Raw genomic sequence first — 18,379 nt, forward strand, 5'->3', positions numbered from 1 at the left:
TTTCTTGTGATGCTACGGACGGAGCGGTTCAAACGCACAGGAGAATTCAACGACGTCTCAATGAAAGCGAAACCTCCATTTCCTGACGCAGCGTGCCAGGCTGTGTAGGTATCAGCTGGAGGAAACCTAACAAATCCTTATATTATGCACATCTCTCTTTTTTTGACAAAACAACCTCCTGTCTTCATAATAATCCCCCTCCTCCTCCTCCTCTCTGTGTGATTGTGGAAGTAATCTTCATCTGACAGGCGTTTGGTGGATTTTCCTGCGTTTTTTAAGACTATCTGTTTGCCTCCCTCCTGGCACAGTATCAATAAAAGCACTCCTGTGAAGCTTATCAAAACAGGCGTTTCTTGTAAGCTGGATCTGTTTGTGTGTTTGTTTTTTTAAAAATAGGCATTTCCCAAAATGCCCTCAGCTGCTCTATCACATATGCATTATTAAAGCACCGAAGTGCCCAAATTCCAAGGACCAGAAATCGTATGGTTCTGTTTGATAAGCCTATGGATACCAGCAACTGTCTGATCAGCCTACCCACACAGGGAACCAATTATTTTCTTAGCTATACAGTAAGGTGGGAGACAGGAAGATGAGGCAGACGTCTCATCGGTCCTCTCTCATTACCTGCCTGGCTGAGATGTTGCATCACGCAGCAGCTAAATGGAGCAGTTTATCCGATGCATACAGGTGCATCGCAAAACAATCCTGTCACGCACAGATGCTCACAAAGCGTCTGGTAAACTGGGACAGAAATAAACTTGCGATAGAGACTCAAGCAGTAGATTGATTTGCTTTATGTGTCACTGTGTTCTCACATCCAGCTTTCAGGGAAATATCTGAACTTTCTTGTGATTAGACGTTTCCGTCAGTCCAGCGTAAATCCAACTGCTTATTAAGGAAGGAACTAAACAAACCTGTATTTGAAGTAATCTTCTGAATACAGGTTTGCAAGAAAACACCTCTCTCGCTCTCTAAGCGTCAGAGACGTCTGCAAACCTGAACGCTTGAAAACATCAACGCAGCTGCTTAAGTTCAGGGTAACAGCTGCATCCAGACATATTTACACATATCTGCCTGTCATATCATCTAACAGCAATGGCAACAGCCTGTTGACAAAGTACTCCTGCCTTCTGGATCCCTCACTGTTACACCTTTGTTTGTCTGTCTGTTACTGCACTTAGACAAAAGTTAGACTGCCTGAAACATTTCATGGCATTATTAGATTTCAACACATCACAAAAACAACTTAAAATGCGCAAACGGTAACACTGCATTCAAGAATCCCTATTGATCCAACCAACAGTCATCATTGGAACTTCTTTCCAAGAGTGACTTGACAAAAATAAGTCAGACGACTGTAATTTTAGTTCGTGGGCCAGATACAGTCTCATCTCATAAATGGGTCAGACCATATAACACATAACAGCTCTTTTTAAAGCAAGCTGAAATCATAGGTCAAGTGAAAGATCCTCCTCCTTTAAAGATCTGACAACTTGTTGGCTCAAGACTTTAGTGTGAAACTCTTGAGCCAACCCTCATATCTTCATATTTTGCTTCCAAGAAGCCAGACTTTCTTAGCAATAGTTCTTCAGGCTTCCTGAAGGTCATTTTAAGTGTTTCACCATTTTTTCCAGCAACATTTTTATTTCTTCCTATTATTCTTGTTTTGTTAAGCCAATTAACACTGAGCTGTGAATCATTTATTATAAAAAAGACAGATGAACCACTGTTATGTCTACACATAACAGACAACTTGGCAAATAACCGATTTGAGACATGGTCTCAGTGAAATGTTGGCTGTCAAGAAGCCATTTTTAATGAAGAGAAACAGGGAGAAAAGACTGAGGTATGTCAAATTACACAAGGATTACTCTGATAGTCAGTGGCAACAGTTCTTATGGAGTGATGATTCAAAATTTGACATTTCTGGTTCAAACTGCTGTCAACATGTATGGAGCAGTGTCTACAGCCATGGTAAAACAGCGGAGGCTCTGTCATGGTTTGGGCCTTCGTTTCGGCCTGTACCGTTTTCTCCAAAAGCTGATGAACGCAGAAAAATCCCATCAGATTTTGATCCACTATGTACCATCTGGAAAACATCTGACTGGCAACAGCTTTATTTTGCAGCATGACAATGATCCCAAACAACTGCCAATGCAGTAAAAGCATACCTGGAAACGCACACTGGAACTTTATCAGTCATAGATCGGCTGTTCCAGAGGATTCTGACAGAGAACGGAAACAAAAGGCGGCCAACATCCAAAGAAGAGCTTTGAATGTCCTTCGGGAAGCCTGGAAAACTATTCCCGAAGACTACTTAAAGAAATTAGAAGAGAGCTGCCTAAGAGAGTTCACGTGGTGTTTTAAAATAAAGGTGATGATAGGACCAAACTGTGCAAACTCTTTTTCCTCTTAATTGCCCCTTGGGGATAAATAAAGTCTCTCTGATTCTGATTCATTATATTTACATGCGTTTCAATAAATCTGGACCCATTTCCTGTTTTCCTCACAAAACAAAGAAATGGGGGGCGGCACGATCCTGTATTCTCCTCATTTAATGACTAATCCATTTATAAAACAGATAATGAGCGGCCCGAGCTTAGCAAGTCCAATTTCAGCAGCGTGGCTCAGTTTTTTCAGCTTCATTAAAGCTGCTCTCATTACATGTACTTTACAATTTACAGATCACAGCTGAAAAGCACCAAAAATTCACATGTACGTTTTTGTAACTGAGCAGCAACATTTACATGTTTATTATTCAAATCGCTCGTCTCGATTTACAAACACTTTATTGTTTTTGGCATAATCACAAATGAATTCTCAACACATTTTATTGGAGCTATTAATGACCTCCCTGCAATTTTCACTAATGTTTCCAGTGGAACTCGTGTTTGAGTCTCAGGGTGTAGAGTAACTAAGACTAGTGCTCTTGATTATATTTTAATATGCGTGGAAGTGACAAAGCTCAATTGGCTTCCATTAATTAGGAGCAGAGGCAGAAACTCCTCGCAGATGAAACACAAACCGTCCGCTTGCACGGATACCGCTACAGGTCTGCAAAATCTGTTTACAAAATCATCCTCAACGTCCTAAAATAACACGTGTCAAAGATAATGGTCCAATTAGAATGAAGACTTATGGCGTTTTGAGTATAGGACCAATTATACTTGGAAACGAGAGGAACTGCTCGAGTATGAGTTTCTGTGTGCTCCCGGTGAGATGGACAGGCCATTTTTTTGGAGCATCTCAAATGCAGAGAGAGGAGGTGTGAAACTTCTCAATCCCACGTAGCCACAAAGATACAGTTCAGCATGCTTGTCACTAATGGGTATTTAAAACAGTGCTGCTTGCAGAGAGAGAGTGAGGGTGAGCTGAGCAGCACAGCCAGAACTAGAAAACTAGAACACAGAAGGCTTTGGCAGCCATAAACTCCTGCAGGGAATTATAAAAAATAAACAGGCCTACTACTGTACGCTCATTAAAATGCCCTCAGTTTGTTGTAGTGAAGTAAGAGTATCTAGCAGGCAAATGCATTCTGCAGATTGATCTTAAATCATTCACAACTTGGTAAGGAACGAGCCCCGGACACGGCTTTGTCTCGCTCCGCGTAATCAATCCATCACGGAACGTGGGAATATTCTGGCAGCGATTGCTCAGAGACGACGAGCACGTGCACAACCGCTTTACCAATTACAGAGGAGCAAAGTGCTTTGTGTAATACGGCGTGAATGCCGTGCCAGGTCCCCAATTACATTTAGAAATGTGTCCCGCCCGGAGATGAGCATTGAATAATGAACGCAGCCTCCATTCACCCACATATCATACTCGAGGGAAGAGTGAGGTCATTTCAAACCACAGTAATTATCAAATGTGTGCTTCATGGGCTCAGAGCCAAAATTAATATCCCAGAATATCTCTCTGCTATAAATCGTTTCTTAAGTTAATAGCTGTTGGTTTCTGAAGGAGAATTTGTTCAAGCTTTAATTAAACTTTTTTTTTTTTTTACCCACATGCAACACATAACATTCAAACAGAGTGCTTCTATTTAAAGGATGCGACAGATTTTTACAGCAAGCGTGCACACGTCTACTGGGAATCACTTGAGGGCGGACGCACGGAGCGCACAGACAGGCGAAGCAGGCAACCGACACAAACAGAGCCGACCACACTGAAAGTGTAAAAACATAGGATAGTCACCAGAGATTTACTAAAAAAACATGTTCAATTTCCTGTAGGATCTCAAGCTCTCTAAAGACGTTTCGGACCTCATCTCTCTCTATGCACTGCTGTTTGTTCATGTACTTCATGGCGTACATCTTCTCGGTGTCCCTCTTTTGTACAATGCATACCTGCAGCAGGGAAAGGACAGAACAGAGGGAGGGGGGGGAAAGGGAGAAGAGACAGAGAAACAAAATTGGGCACATTAGTACAAGATAATATAAATATTTAGCTGCTTTTCGTGCAGGTGTACAAATGCGGTCACGCTGCTGTGCGAATAAAATGTTTTCTAAACAGCCTACGGCATCATTCAGCTGCTGATTAACGCGATAACCTGAGTGGATGCCCTGCACTCATAAACCGAGCAGCTCAAATAAACTTCATTTTCGAAAACACGGGAGACAACAACAGAAACCACTTCCAAACAAATCACCTCATTATTTATTTAAACACTGATTACAGTTTTTTCTTTTTCTTATCAGGAAGTATCAGTGAAGGGTCAGGAACAGGACAGGACTCCAGAGGGGTCGCTACAATAACATTACAGCTTGCAGTCATTAAAAACAGATCACAGAGTCCTGCTTAGCAGGTCACCGCTGGACTTTTATCTTCTATGTTTTCTGCCTGTTTTTTCCAGTTTCATCTTTGTATAAAACTCACTCCAGGAAGACTGATTTAAAGCTGGTGAGGAGAGAAGGAACACATACAACATTCAATAACACACATACCCATTACACGTGTGCTGTGTCATAGCAGACTTGAAGACAAGAAATCAGAATCAGTCCTTTTGATGTGGCTTTCTAGCCGTCTCCAAAGGATGGTGAGGGCTAATTTGCATGACTGTTGAGCAGGGATGCCACCAACGCGCGACGCCGTCAGTAAAATGCTTAAATGAGCCGGAGGGTGAATACACATTTACAGTAGCTTCTGCAAAAATATCGCCTTTCTTCAAACCGAATTCTTCTATATCACACGAACATGAAGCCTGCAGACAAATATGCTAACTTGGCGGCTCACCCAAGTAATAGGCGACTTGTTTTAGCATCTTTCTTAAAAAATGCTTTTATTTTGTCATCTAAAAAAAAAAAAAAAAAAGACATGATATCCAATTGTATAATTCCCTTGCTTTTATCCTGAAAGCTCAATGTTGGCTAACCAGCTACCCAATGCCCTTCCCATCTCGTGGTTTCCCTATTGGCTGGCTTCATTGGTCAGGTTGGTGAACTACTTCTCTACATCATTTAGTTTTTTAGCTTCAGGCTCCCTTTATCCAGAACTTCCAGCCGGTGGAGAGCTGCTTCATGTGCTACAAAAAGGAACAAACACAGTAAAGTTGGATTAAATCTAGGGCTGAACGATTATGGAAAATAATCTAATTGCGATTTTTTGCCCCAATATTGCGATTGCGATGCGATATGCGATTATTTTTTAAGGTCTTTGTCTTCTGTATTATTAAACAAAGACAAGCAATACATCATATAGTATGGCCAATACTATATTACATTAATTTTAAACTGTTCTTTCCTGGAAGACAGACCTCTGTTATGATGACATGAGGTGATGCATGAATTGATGACTGACATTTTTATTTAACTTCTTCAATCACAACAGTATATTTGAACATACACAATAGTTTATTTTTAGCTTACAAACATCTGAGCATAAAGTGCTGACAAGGAACCCTGGTGTAAACATTAAAATGAAAGTCAGTACAATGTGCAGATTGCAGAAATATACATAAAAAAAAATCAGTGGCTTTACCACACTCAGTTTTTCGACATCTGTGAACTACTAGACAGTCATTCAATTAAAAAATAATATTAAATAAATAAAACTAATAAATAAAAAATACACACATCTTACTGATCTCTGCAGTCAGTAACATTACACATAAAGTGCAAACATAATAGCAATTGTATAAACACACACACAAACACGCCTTTAAAATTGGACGGTCTAGTTCTGATTAGCGTCACCGCTGTCTCGGTGGAGTTTAATAAACTCGGCCGTCTGCTTCTTGCTATCTAAAATATAACCAGACACTGGTGTAAATTCTCGACTGTCTCATACTTCTGTTTAATCAGTTTTCTGTTTGACGTTTAGTCAGCTGTGTGAAAACCAAGGAGGAACCCACCCGGGGGATTAATAAAGTTTTATTTTATCTAATCTAATAACTTTAATCTCAGCCAAACCGATTTACTCACGAACAAACAAAACACTGAAAAAAGCCCAACAATAACATTTTTAGGTTGTCTAAGTGACTTATATATTACGTTTAACCCGAGCAGCGAAACTCCGCGGTGATCTGAAAATGATGTGCCGGGAGTTGTGCCGTTCTCGGCCGCATCAGTAACCCTCGAGCTCCCGGCTAGCTGTCGAGCTGGTGGGTAGCAGACGCCTCTGAAAACGTCGAAGCACTTTTGCAAATATGGGATATCTTGATAAACCGAGCAGATATTTGATGTTTACACAACTACTTTCTCGCCTGAAAATATGTTAAAAGTTTATTTTGTGACCCAGAAAGATTAGTATGAGTAATTTTAAAACTTAGTAGCGGCCGCCATTGTTGGAAACTGGAGTTTGGCTGGGCCGCGCTATGAATTCTGGGATATGGTAGTAATTTGGACAGCCTTCGGCGCGTCGCTGTGACGTAATCGGTCTACAAATGCGGCCTCAGGAGGATGCAGCCCATGAATTTGGACATGTCCAGAGTATAATCGCAGCCTTTGCGGTTAGAAAATTGCACTTGATCATGTCGCGATATTATCGCAAATGCGATATATCGTTCAGCCCTAATTAAATCCATTATTTGAGAGGAGCCAGCCTCACCCCACTGTCACGATCTTTACACATAAAAACGGAATTCATTAATTGGAATGTGGGTACTGCAGCTCGATTTCTATTAGAGACCGTCGTCTTGGTTTTGTTTATCTGGGTTCCAACAAATGTGTGTGTGTGGATGACAAAAAGACCCGGCACAGGGAGAGTATCACAGTGGCAGCAGGTCAGCAGGAACACCATTACTCATCCTTGTAAACACATTTAAAAGATGTCAGCCTTGTTTTAAAGCCAAGGAAGGGGCCGGGGTGGAATATGATTACCGACCACCTACATTTAAAAATGTCCTCTGGTTTTCCTCCTTAACTGGATTTCTTCCAACAACATGGCATCTTGTGTGCATGCTAACACAGTGAATGTGAAACTTAGAAAAACCACATAAATCTCAGCATCAGTCACTGTCCAACTACCTAAAGGACAAAATCTAAGCAGCTGTTTTGGCCACCGCTGCACTGACTGTAACATTTGCCAACCACGTGAAGCATTTAATGCTAACCCCCCCCTCCCTATTTCTGTTATAGACACTCAGCCATTCCTGGATTGAATTGTCCACCAAGGATCTTCTCGCAGGTCTGCTCGTTACAGTCAGATCCACACAGATGGCTGTTACATAGCACTCTGGCCCTGATGCACTGCAAAAAAAACACCCTTCACAGCATTTTTCTTATTTTTTCAGTCTTAGAAAACAGAGGGAAAAAATGCCAGAGGGAAGAGAAACTATCCCTCGCCTCCATCCAGATGGATGTTTGTGCAGCTGTGCATGCTGCAACACTTTTCACAAATATGATGATACCGTCCTGAAATGAGTTACCGAGCCCTTCGCTGCTATGTTTAAATTATGTTTGCATTACAAACAAATAAAGAGGCTTCAAGAAGCTACATACTTCTGCCAATGAAATAAGGGTTTTTCCTCTTGATTTGCTGGGAAAGAATGATTTCAAGACTGAACACCAAGCTTAATGAGGTGTTAAAATAGACATTATGTGAACAGTGACAGGAGGAAAGCCATTACTGTGTAAAACATCATCTACTTAATTGTACTCGTGGTTTCCCCTGGAGCACAGAGCTCTAATGTGTGCCAGGTCTGACTCGCTGCCTCTCCATTTGCTTCCATCTGGATCTTCAAGTTCACCCCCCGCCTCCCCGCCTCCCCCCCTCCCATCACGCTCACCAGCTCATCGTAGCTAACATTCATCAAACCCTTTCTTCGTCTCCTGTTTGTTTGCCAAGTCTGCTGTTATTGTTAAAACTGTTGGTATATTACTGCACACCAATGTGGAATACAATAACATCAATTTCAAGACAGAATTTCAAAAACATGATTTATTAAGTTTACTACGGTTTGTGTCACAAAATTTATTCAGTGATGCAAATTTTAAAGTTATTTAATTTTATTTAGTTTTGTACCTGATGTTGGTTTTATAGAACATAATTAAACAGACAGTATAAAGGCAGCCACATTTCGTTTTGAGAAAGCCGTTTCAAAAATGGAATCTTACTTATTAAAGTAGAAAAGATCAACACTGGAGAATAGAAACTAGATGTTTGCGTTTCCCCTCGACTCCACAGTGTAGTTACTTAAAAGCCGTTCTATCCTTTTCGTAGGTTTTTAGAGATAAAAGCGGGATTTTCAGATGCGCTTACACCGATTCTTTCTTCAAACAAGAAGCACAATAAATTTTTAGAGATACTCTAGACTTCCTATAAGTGTTATTAAAGAAAGTGCTGCTTCTTCTCTTTTCCTTCCCCCCCCCAAACGGTCCCCCATCCGCAACTCCTGCACAACATGTCTTTGTGTTCAATACCGATCATGTAAACAATACACAGAAGTTCGTTTAGCGTAGAAAAGGGGAAAAAAAAACGCTTCACAGAATAAAGCAAAATACATTTTAATATCGCTTCACCTGATTCAGTTCCATATCGAAAAGGAGTGAGAAGTGCACGCGTATTTAATCCGACCCCGTTATCAATCAATATTTATTCAGCTTCCTTACTGATATGATCTGCAGAAATAATAATGATTTCTAATATAACATATACACCACATTATACAAGATATCATCATGTTTACGTGATGATGTGATCTGATTCAATCTGATGTGATGACTTACCCAAAAACAAGTGTTCTCATTAGTTTACATATTCCAAGTGAAGCGTGTCGAATGATTAAAATTATCAGTAAATGTGAAATCTTGAGGTCTGAAGTCTTGACTGAGAGAACAGTAAAGATGATGAATGGCTGTACACAGCATGTGCTCAGTTAATGACAGCGCTGATTAAGAATCGTGTGCTTTACATTTTTTCACTGGTTTTGCTGGATGTGCACTTTTTTTTCCAATGTGCACATGAAAAGCAAAAAATAAAATAATACTGTAACTCCTTCTCTTTCAGCTCCGTCCAGTTTCTGTGTTTATCATATTTGTGGGATGTGATGCGCTTGGAGACTGTTTTTGCTGCTGTGATGCAACATTTCAAATGTAAGTGGTCTGACTGAAATCTGTTCTCATGTTCAGGGTTGAAAGGTCACCAAAGCAAAGCAAGTGAAATCTCAGAAATGTTCAGTTTCTCTTTACATTTTTTACTTTAACAATATTTCTACGGCACATTATGTTTATAATGTACAAATTGATAAATATCTCAGGTTCACAGCTTGCTGCTTAGGACCGCAAGGTTTACAGTTTTGGGTTCATGTATAATCCATCTGCAAAGAGAGCCGACGGAGGCACAGGGGGAGCTGAAGGTTATAAATAGTGTCCGACTTTATACATGAAAAATCAGTTTGCATGGATGTTTTCCTCATCACGCTTTTCTGTGCTGACCATATTCTGTTACCCTGCATTGCACAAAGCTACTTTGAAATGTATTTATTGGTGATTGTGTGTCAGTATCGTAGAATGTAAAAACACAACATTTCCAAACCAATCAGATATCAAATTATCAGTCATCTTCCACTACCCTCGTGTTATCTGGAATCCTCAGGAGCCGGTCAGCGGAGTGAAATGATGACTTTTAAAAAGGATTTATTCATTTATTCATAGAGTGTATTAGCAATTCAATGCATTAGACCAGTTTAGTATGGAGCAGAAAAAAGTGACAATTTGGAGACGAGAGGTGTGAGGTGGAATGTTTTGCAAGCTATTTGCATATGAATGGAGACGTTTTCACCTAGAATTAAATCAGTTGAGATGGAAGATCCCCGCAATTGCAGAGTGTGGGACTGAGGTGCCATAAAGAGATACCTTCTGAGACAAGTTCTCTCAGAGAAGTCGTGGACACTCATATGTTCCTAATTATTCTGTAACATTATCTCTAAAACGCTAACGGTCGGTGTGAGTCAGCCTATCGTTAACACTGCTGGCCAGGCTCTCGTTAAATTCTAATTTAGGAACACCTGCTAGTCAGACTGCTTTGAATATTTGTCAGAGATAAAGGTCAGTTTGTTTTCAAACAAGCAGGGCGGAAGACGGGCAAATCTGAGGACGGTGCCAGATCTGTCCGCTGGCTGGCCAGCTGCGCATCTGGGAGAAGAGCTGGCTAATAAATTGGCACAGCGGCCACGTCAGGCTCTGGACTGACCAGCCTCCAGCCAGCAAGAGTCATCCAAAAACAAAAAAAGAGAGAAAAAAGAAAAGAACAGTGCTGCCTAATAAATGAGTCCCAGGAAATGTTACTTCAGCATAAACAAAATGATCAGGAAACTTTAGAAAGCATTTCGTGCACACATTTAAACTTAAATATCTATTTAATCTGCTTCAGTGGCACTGCCTGGACCGACAGCAGCTGGCTGGAAAATGGCAACGTGTTTCCCAGCCTTATTTAAACTTCCTAAAACTGAAAAAGTAACAGAAACATGTCTGTGGATCCTTTAGCAAAAACTAGCACAGTGGAGAGTTTTTGGAAGTTTTTACTTTTATCTCAGACACAGTTTTGGAAGACATGTTGCTGGGTTTTTGATGATGCCGTTCGGCTAAATCTATCGACGTTCAGATAAAATGATAAAAATCTGTGTGGTAGGACTCGACTTAAGCGGTCAAAGAAGTGCAGGAGACTGATGCTGTCCAGTGTAGCAAGTGATTTATTCACCATTCTGTGGCCCAAGAATATTTACAAAGAAACAAATAAGAAACTTAACTCTATAATTAACTCAATTCAAATAAACATAACTGAACTTAAATCAACGGAAATTAAGGTCAAGCTGCACACAGCTACACTGACCTGAACCCTTCTTCTGAAACACCTGAGTTCGTCTGCTTAAATAGTCCCCTTAATCAAACACTTTCTCCTCTGGACTATTCCATTCAGTAAGTAGGTGAGATGAACATGATTATATTCATCCTCTACTACTCCTCTTGACTGGCAACATAAACTCTGGTGTAATCAATACATATCACAACATTAAATCTATTTCTTTATAAACCCTTTAAAATCAACTTTATTAAATTATAAGAATTCTTCCCCTCCTGCCCTTGGTCTCTTCCTGTGACCTCAGATGAACCCAGAAGGTATAAAGCAGGAAGTAGAACTACATTTCCTCCTTTTGCTTCTGGAAGACAGGTAGGTAAAGGTAAGTTCAAACAATACAAATTAACAGTTAAAATAAATAACATGTTAACTTAACAAACTTGTATGAATTGATTTAAACCAAGATGTTATATTATATAATCTGTAAAAGTGCAGAACATAAACAAACCCGGGATAGTAGATGTTTGCCTATTGCAGATTACATGTGAAATATGGTTAAATCAAAACAAGAATGTTAACTAAGAATGTAGACAAATGGTCTTCTCACCCACTTTGTCACAATCTGTATTAAAAGTGCCTTTGGGGTTGCTCCCTACAGCAGCAGTCACATAATTGACTTCCCCAAACACTATGGCTCTTAGTCCCAGTCTGCTACTTCCAACTAATTCTAGAGAGTCTAGAGTTTAATTTTTAAATTCAATCTATTAGGGCTGCTCAATTAATCGAATTTTAATCACGATTACGATCTGGGCTTTCAACGATCATTAAAAATGACTGAGCCGATTATTAGCCCCTCCCTCGTGCTTTACTCTCGCGCTGCTCCGTGTGGCAAATCGAGCGCACCTCTCTGCATTTCGAACACGTGTCAGAGCAGCGGTCCACAACCTTTTTTTCGCCAAGGACCAGTTTATGCCCGACAATATTTTCATGGACCGGCCTTTAAGGTGTCGTGGATAAATACAACAAAATAAAACTAGTACCAGTACCGAAAAAAAGAAAATTTATTCATAACACACGTGAAAAGACCAAGGAAAACCGAGTAAATGATAAAAAATGATAACAAAATAACGCTGAAAACCGATAAAAACCCTGAAAACTATACATTTCACACCTGAGCCTCAACTCTCGCGGCCCGGTACCAAACGACTCACGGACCGGTACCGGTCCGGGGACCGCTGATTAAGAGGACCCGAGGGAAGCTCGGAAAGCTAAGCAGAAGTTATTTGGAGAGGAGAGTGACTGCCGCTGGTTGAAAAGAGAGGTAAAAAAAAACTTCAGTGGTGTGGAAACATTATGGGTTTGCGGAGTCAGACGTGGATCAAGTAGACATAGTGTGTAAACTTTGCTACGGTGTCGTAGCTGCACCACAGAGCAACACTGCAAAGTTCACTAAACATAGATGTTTACATTTTTCATTTATTTTTTTATATTGCAAACATTTGCACTGTTATCAGTATTTGCACACTGTCAAAAAAATTATATAAAATAATCTTTAAAGTCATTATTCAATACATTGTTATTGTTAAATAAATATCGTCAAATAATCGAGATCTCAATTTCAGTGAAAATAATCGTGATTATCATTTTTGCCATAATCGAGCAGCCCTACAATCTATTACATTTTCTGTAGTTACTGTCTAAAAAATGCACTGTTACTATGTTGAATGTTCATATCAAACATGTATAATGAAGTTAGTGGACGCACGAGCAATTGCCAGTGGTTGGAAACTGTGGAACAACTGAATTTAATGAACATAAAAACAATAAAAAAACAAGATTACACGGAACAAAGAAAGAAGCTTTAACTGACCTCAGGTCAGCAGGTAGCTTTAAAAAAAACAAACAAAAACAACAGGGCCGCAGTGAAAACACCCTCAGATCGGATTCAGTGATCAGTCAAATGATCTGGAAGCGGCACTGGTGACCTTACTAATATGATTGTAAAAACTGAGCGGTCCAAAATAGTCCCGAGATTCCTGACTTGCTTGTGTTTCAGAGAACGAGATGATAAACATGAATACGTCTTCTGTCTTTGACTTTGTGGATCAACAACAAATATTTCCACCTCATTTCTGTTCCGTTCTAAAAACTTTCAAGAGATCCAACGCAGCTTCTTAATTTGTGAACAGTGGGTAAGATCAACTGTGAATGAATGATATATGATGATTCCTCATGATAGTACCAAGTGGCAGCATGTAAAGATTAAAAAGTAATGGACCTAGGACAGATCCTGAGGGACCACCTGATTAAATTTTGTGCAGATCTAAAACTTTAGGTATGATGAAAACCATTCACGAACTTGACCTTTTAATCCAGTTGAATAAAGGTCATGATGTATTTTATTTTCTTTAAAAACAAACCAAAATTCCCATCAGCAGGAATTGTACTTTACAACAAACATCACTAAAAGTGAGTAAATAGAGTTTATAAGCGGCGAGTATTTACTGAGGAAATCTCTGTCAGTGGAAAACGCTACGAGCAATATGAGCTTTTGGATACACAGACAATTTGTGTTAATTCACTGGGATTTGTCAACATGGAAAACTGTTCTATATTGTGTTTCCTTTGAGCCCAGCAAGTTATGTGAGTGACAAATAGCCAGCTGCATTTACTGATCGCAAACATACAGAAACAGTCCGAGTGTTATTGAATTCAGCAGTGCAGCTATGAGACCGCTTTAGTCTCGTGCACCAGGGGATTTGAAGGGTAGTGTTAATGAGCAAACACAACTGAAAAGAAAAAAAGCTGTTCATATGAGCTCTGTCCAGGGTTTAGACTTGGCTCCAGATTTCATGTCTCCAAGCAGCGGGAAGGACGGCGGCGCTGGCTCTGGGTGAGATGCTGTCACAATGCTGGCTGTAATCTCTGACCACCAGCTGCACATAGCACCTGTTTATCTCTCCTACAGAGCACTTTTTAGAGGTGGCCAGACGAGCGCACAGACACACACAATAAGCATTAATTCAGGGACCACGCCGTTTCTCCGTATATTTCTCTATGTGCTGTTAGAAGCTATTGGATGCAGGGGGAATCTAAAGGCAAGGAGTAGCGCCACAGATGAGAGCACCTGCCTGTCTCTGCCTCACAGAATCCATGCTTTGCATCACAACAGCTCAGATGCTCACTTTTAATAGTTTTGAGCTCTGGAGCATGAAACCAACTTTGTTTTTGTGTGTGTGTGTGTGTGTGTGTTTTTGCAGCACAATCATTATTTAATAAGGACGAAGAGAGGCGAATGACACTAATAACAAGGAGCTTGGCGGGCTGCTTCCTGGAGTTGATCTCCGTAGGGTCAGCCAGGGGCGCCTGGCAAGCAAAGAGACACGTACCTACGACTGAACAGCACATGAAAACATCCAACACTCTAAATAAAGGCAGCTCAGTTATTCACCCATATGTTCTAGAAACTTGAGAATCCTTAATGAGGCGATACGAGCAGCAATTACAGATTAACAGTGGGGCTTCTGAAGGGAGCAGCTACATGTAAACTGATTTAAAACCAGAAGTAATCCATTAAAAAAAAAAAAGCAACATAAATTCATTAATTTTTCAGCAGAGTGCACATTGCACAGAGCCAAGTGAAAGAGATTATTCAAGGATGCTGTAATTAATATTGCCGTAGAAGAAAAGGCCAGCGCAGCAGCTGCTGTGTATTACAGTGTCTCAAGCGTTCAAATGTGAACGAAACCACGATTCAGGTTTCTATTTAAACAACGCAGCCTCCCTAAATTTGCTGGGAAAAATTCCACTGGGACTCAATGTGACCTATCTGCTGGTACGACCCATCTACAGATCATGAGACTAATTATATATTCCACTGAGATGATCTGTCCAGCTCTAACCTCAGCTGCCGAACGGGTGGAGGATGTTAATTCAGGAGGTCACTGGATAATGATTCCACGGGGCACTGGAGAATTCACAGTAAAAAAAAAAGAATATAAGATTCAGTCTCTGGAGTGAAAAGCGCTGGATTTAGTTGAGCTAAGGAGGGGGGAAAGGTTTCTGAATGTAACCTAGCACGTCTCCACTCAAGGAGGTAAATACAAAAAAAAAAAAGTTCAGTTGTATTAAAGAGCCGAATACACCATGAGAAGCTTTTTCAATTCCCTTATTCCTTATTAACTTAATAAAGAATTATGAAAGAAGATGAGTGGAAAACAGTGAAGACTGACAGGTCTATTGGCAAGAGCCTCAAACGATGCTTAAAATAGCAAATCAGGAAGTTCATTACTATCTTTTAATAATGTGTGTCATCCATCACCGAGAAGAGATCGCATCACATGTAGTACCATTACTCATGGCTTTTACAATATATATATATTAGACATCACAGTAAGGCAGAGCGCCTTAATAATAAGCACAAAGCTCAGAGTTTAAGAGAATTGCTTAAGGACACACAATTGAATCTAAAGCATGACTGAGGTTGTAAACCCTGGCACCAGTGCCCCCAGGCATTACAAGATGATTTATGGTGGCCATAAACTTTCTATAAAAGATGGACGTATCTTCAGGGTCTGAAAAGTGAAGCCAGTGCGGAATTACCTTAAACTTGGGCCAAGTCCTGTTGCAAAACGAGCTCCATGTTAAGACAGACCTCTGCTCTCTTGTTCTCAGACCTCAGAAAATGCTCTCTTGATGAGTTTATGGTCTCAGTCGCTATTTGGAGGTCATGATGTTCATTTTGTAAACTATCATCAATAAGGGTGATAAAGCAGATGCTTTATAAGACGCTAAATGCTTTCAGTTAGCATCATAAAATCTTACACGCTGCATTAAAGTATAAGAGTAAAAGTAATTCAGAGTGGTTGGCTCTCATATTGGCACTGGCGATGGTTTTATTATGTTTAAATATGCTTCATACGCCCAGACCCATGAATTCATATCAACTTAAGAGCTTGAACTAAAAACAAACTGTAGAAATTTTATTCTTGTTGTTTTATAGTTCACCATCTGTTGTAGATGACACCGCTAACCGCAAATGGGAGACAATCTCTCAAAACATATATTTTTACCATTTTATGGATTATTTTATGCATTATACTGAACTGAATTTATAAAGAAGAGGGTGCTCATTAGGACAAACAGCAGAAAACTAAACTTGCTGGAAAGAACAATTTAAAAAGCAAAAGACACATTTAATAAGGGCTGAATTCTATTCAGTTTCAGGTCCTTGTACTGCACGTGCTGGCCCAATGCACTTCTATTAGTAGAGCAATGAAACTAATCTTTGTAACCCACAAATATACTGTATATTATTCAGATTGACTGATGGTTACTGGGAAAGTTATGGCCCTCCACAACAGTCCCAGTTGTGGAAGGTCACTAAGCCAACTCGTTTCTGCACAATATTCACTTCTATTTCTTTATAAGCTTAGTTTTGCAGCCCTTCACAACAGTCCTAGTTTCTCATGTGGCCATTTGGGAAAATTAATTGCCAACGGCTAGATCAAGAACCACGAATGACCTTTTAGTGTAGGATAGCAATAATAACATTATTAAACCCTAATAATAAGATACGAGGTCTTGAGACAGACTACCACTCTTTCACCTTTTTTTGCATCAACTAATATATTGATGAAATCAGTCCCTAAACATTTCAGAGGAGACTGACCTGCAGCCACTCTCTCTGTGATTTTGCAGGCTAAAACTCTGAGTTTATATCTCAGTATATAAATCCAAATCTGCCTTCTTCCACTCTAAATCTTTCATATGTAAAAAAAAAAAAAAAAAAAAGAAAAGAAAAAATACTGATCTAGCTCTGCACCCCAACCATCTGCCTCAGCCTCCGGCTCTTTTCTACCCAGGCCTCCCTCTGGTTAATCTCAGTGTTACGCACTCCTTGAACACATGCACTTATTAAATGCTTATTAGCTGAACATATCACTTGGTAACAAAAAAGCCCTTTCATGTCGCGCTTCAAAGCAGAGCGTCCCTGTTAAATCCCACTGATGGCTGTATGTTGTTTACCTTTCCGATCCACCTTCCTCCACCGCCTCGTCCTCTCCACTGTTCTGCTATAGTTAGCAGTCCTATCAATTGCTGTCAGAAGGCCTAAAGCTCCAGGGACTACAAGGCTTGCAGCGAGGAGAAAAAGGTTGGGTGTTAAATTTAGTGGGCTCAGTCAGGAAGCTGCAGATTTTGTGTTTTCTAGGTCAGGTAAGTGCCAAGTCGGCCAGAAGCCTCTAACTGAGGCACACGGGTGAAACATGGACAGAGAGGGAAACATGGACAAGAGGGCCACTGGTCCAGAGAGGGATGACGGGGGGGAAGAGAAGGAGGGCAGCCCGTGTCTTTTCTATTAAGTTCTCCAGAAATGTACTGTGCATTCTCCATTGCCTCAGGTTAACGTTCAGCTCATGCCTGTTGTTGGTAAGAATGATTTAGAAAGACGTGCCTAAGTAAAGGGTAACCCGGAAACGTGCAAATGCGCCCACTCCCTTGCACCAAACACGCTCCTCTCACCCACGTTTCATTCTGGTAAGAGTGCTTTGAGTGAGTTGAGAGAGGAAAACACAGTTTCAGGGTCGGATAAACATGTCATCCTGGGAGAAGAAAGAATAATTTGCACTTTCATTTGGTTCATTCCACTGGATGTCTCCTGCTCCACAGCGGCTGCTGTCAGCCTGCAGGAAATGAACGTGCTTACTGAGCTCGGCCATCCATTTGCTCAGCTGCGGGAAGACGGCAGGCATGACCATTAATACCGGACTTCTCTGAGGCTTAGCTGTGCAAAATGAAGCTATGTGATACAAGCAAAAAAAAAAAGAAAAAGAAAAGAAAGAGGGATACATTTTCTTCTCTAGTATAAGAACAGTCTCAAGTACAGATATAAATACATATAAATGATGGCACTTGCAGCACAAGCACACCTGCATAACAAAACATTATTCTAGCAGACTGAGAGCGCTTCGCTCTCCAAAGGAAATGATTTGCTTTAGGCATCATTTACAAAACTCTACAGAAATGTATTAACTTTTCAACATGCAGTGCTATCTTCAAAAGCCCTATTTGTCTGACTAACACCTCAAAAGTTCAGTTCATCGTTTAAGGGCACGTTCTGCATATCTGACTAGCTCGAGTC

The 18,379-nt window shown here is 40.3% G+C and overlaps 1 protein-coding gene across 2 annotated transcripts in view; it reads right to left on the bottom strand.

Annotated features, from left to right (window-relative positions):
• stk32c (serine/threonine kinase 32C) overlaps positions 1–18,379 on the bottom strand; it is a 103,766-nt gene that overhangs the window by 30,525 nt on the left and 54,862 nt on the right. For both annotated transcript variants that reach the window (XM_080868571.1, XM_080868572.1), the window contains one exon: positions 4,198–4,349. In XM_080868571.1, coding sequence (XP_080724697.1) covers positions 4,198–4,349 — 152 coding nt within the window. The remainder of the gene's footprint in view (positions 1–4,197; positions 4,350–18,379) is intronic.

Source organism: Rhamphochromis sp. 'chilingali' (assembly GCF_963969265.1).
Source record: "Rhamphochromis sp. 'chilingali' genome assembly, chromosome: 20".
In the NCBI taxonomy this organism is placed as follows: Eukaryota; Metazoa; Chordata; class Actinopteri; order Cichliformes; family Cichlidae; genus Rhamphochromis; species Rhamphochromis sp. 'chilingali'.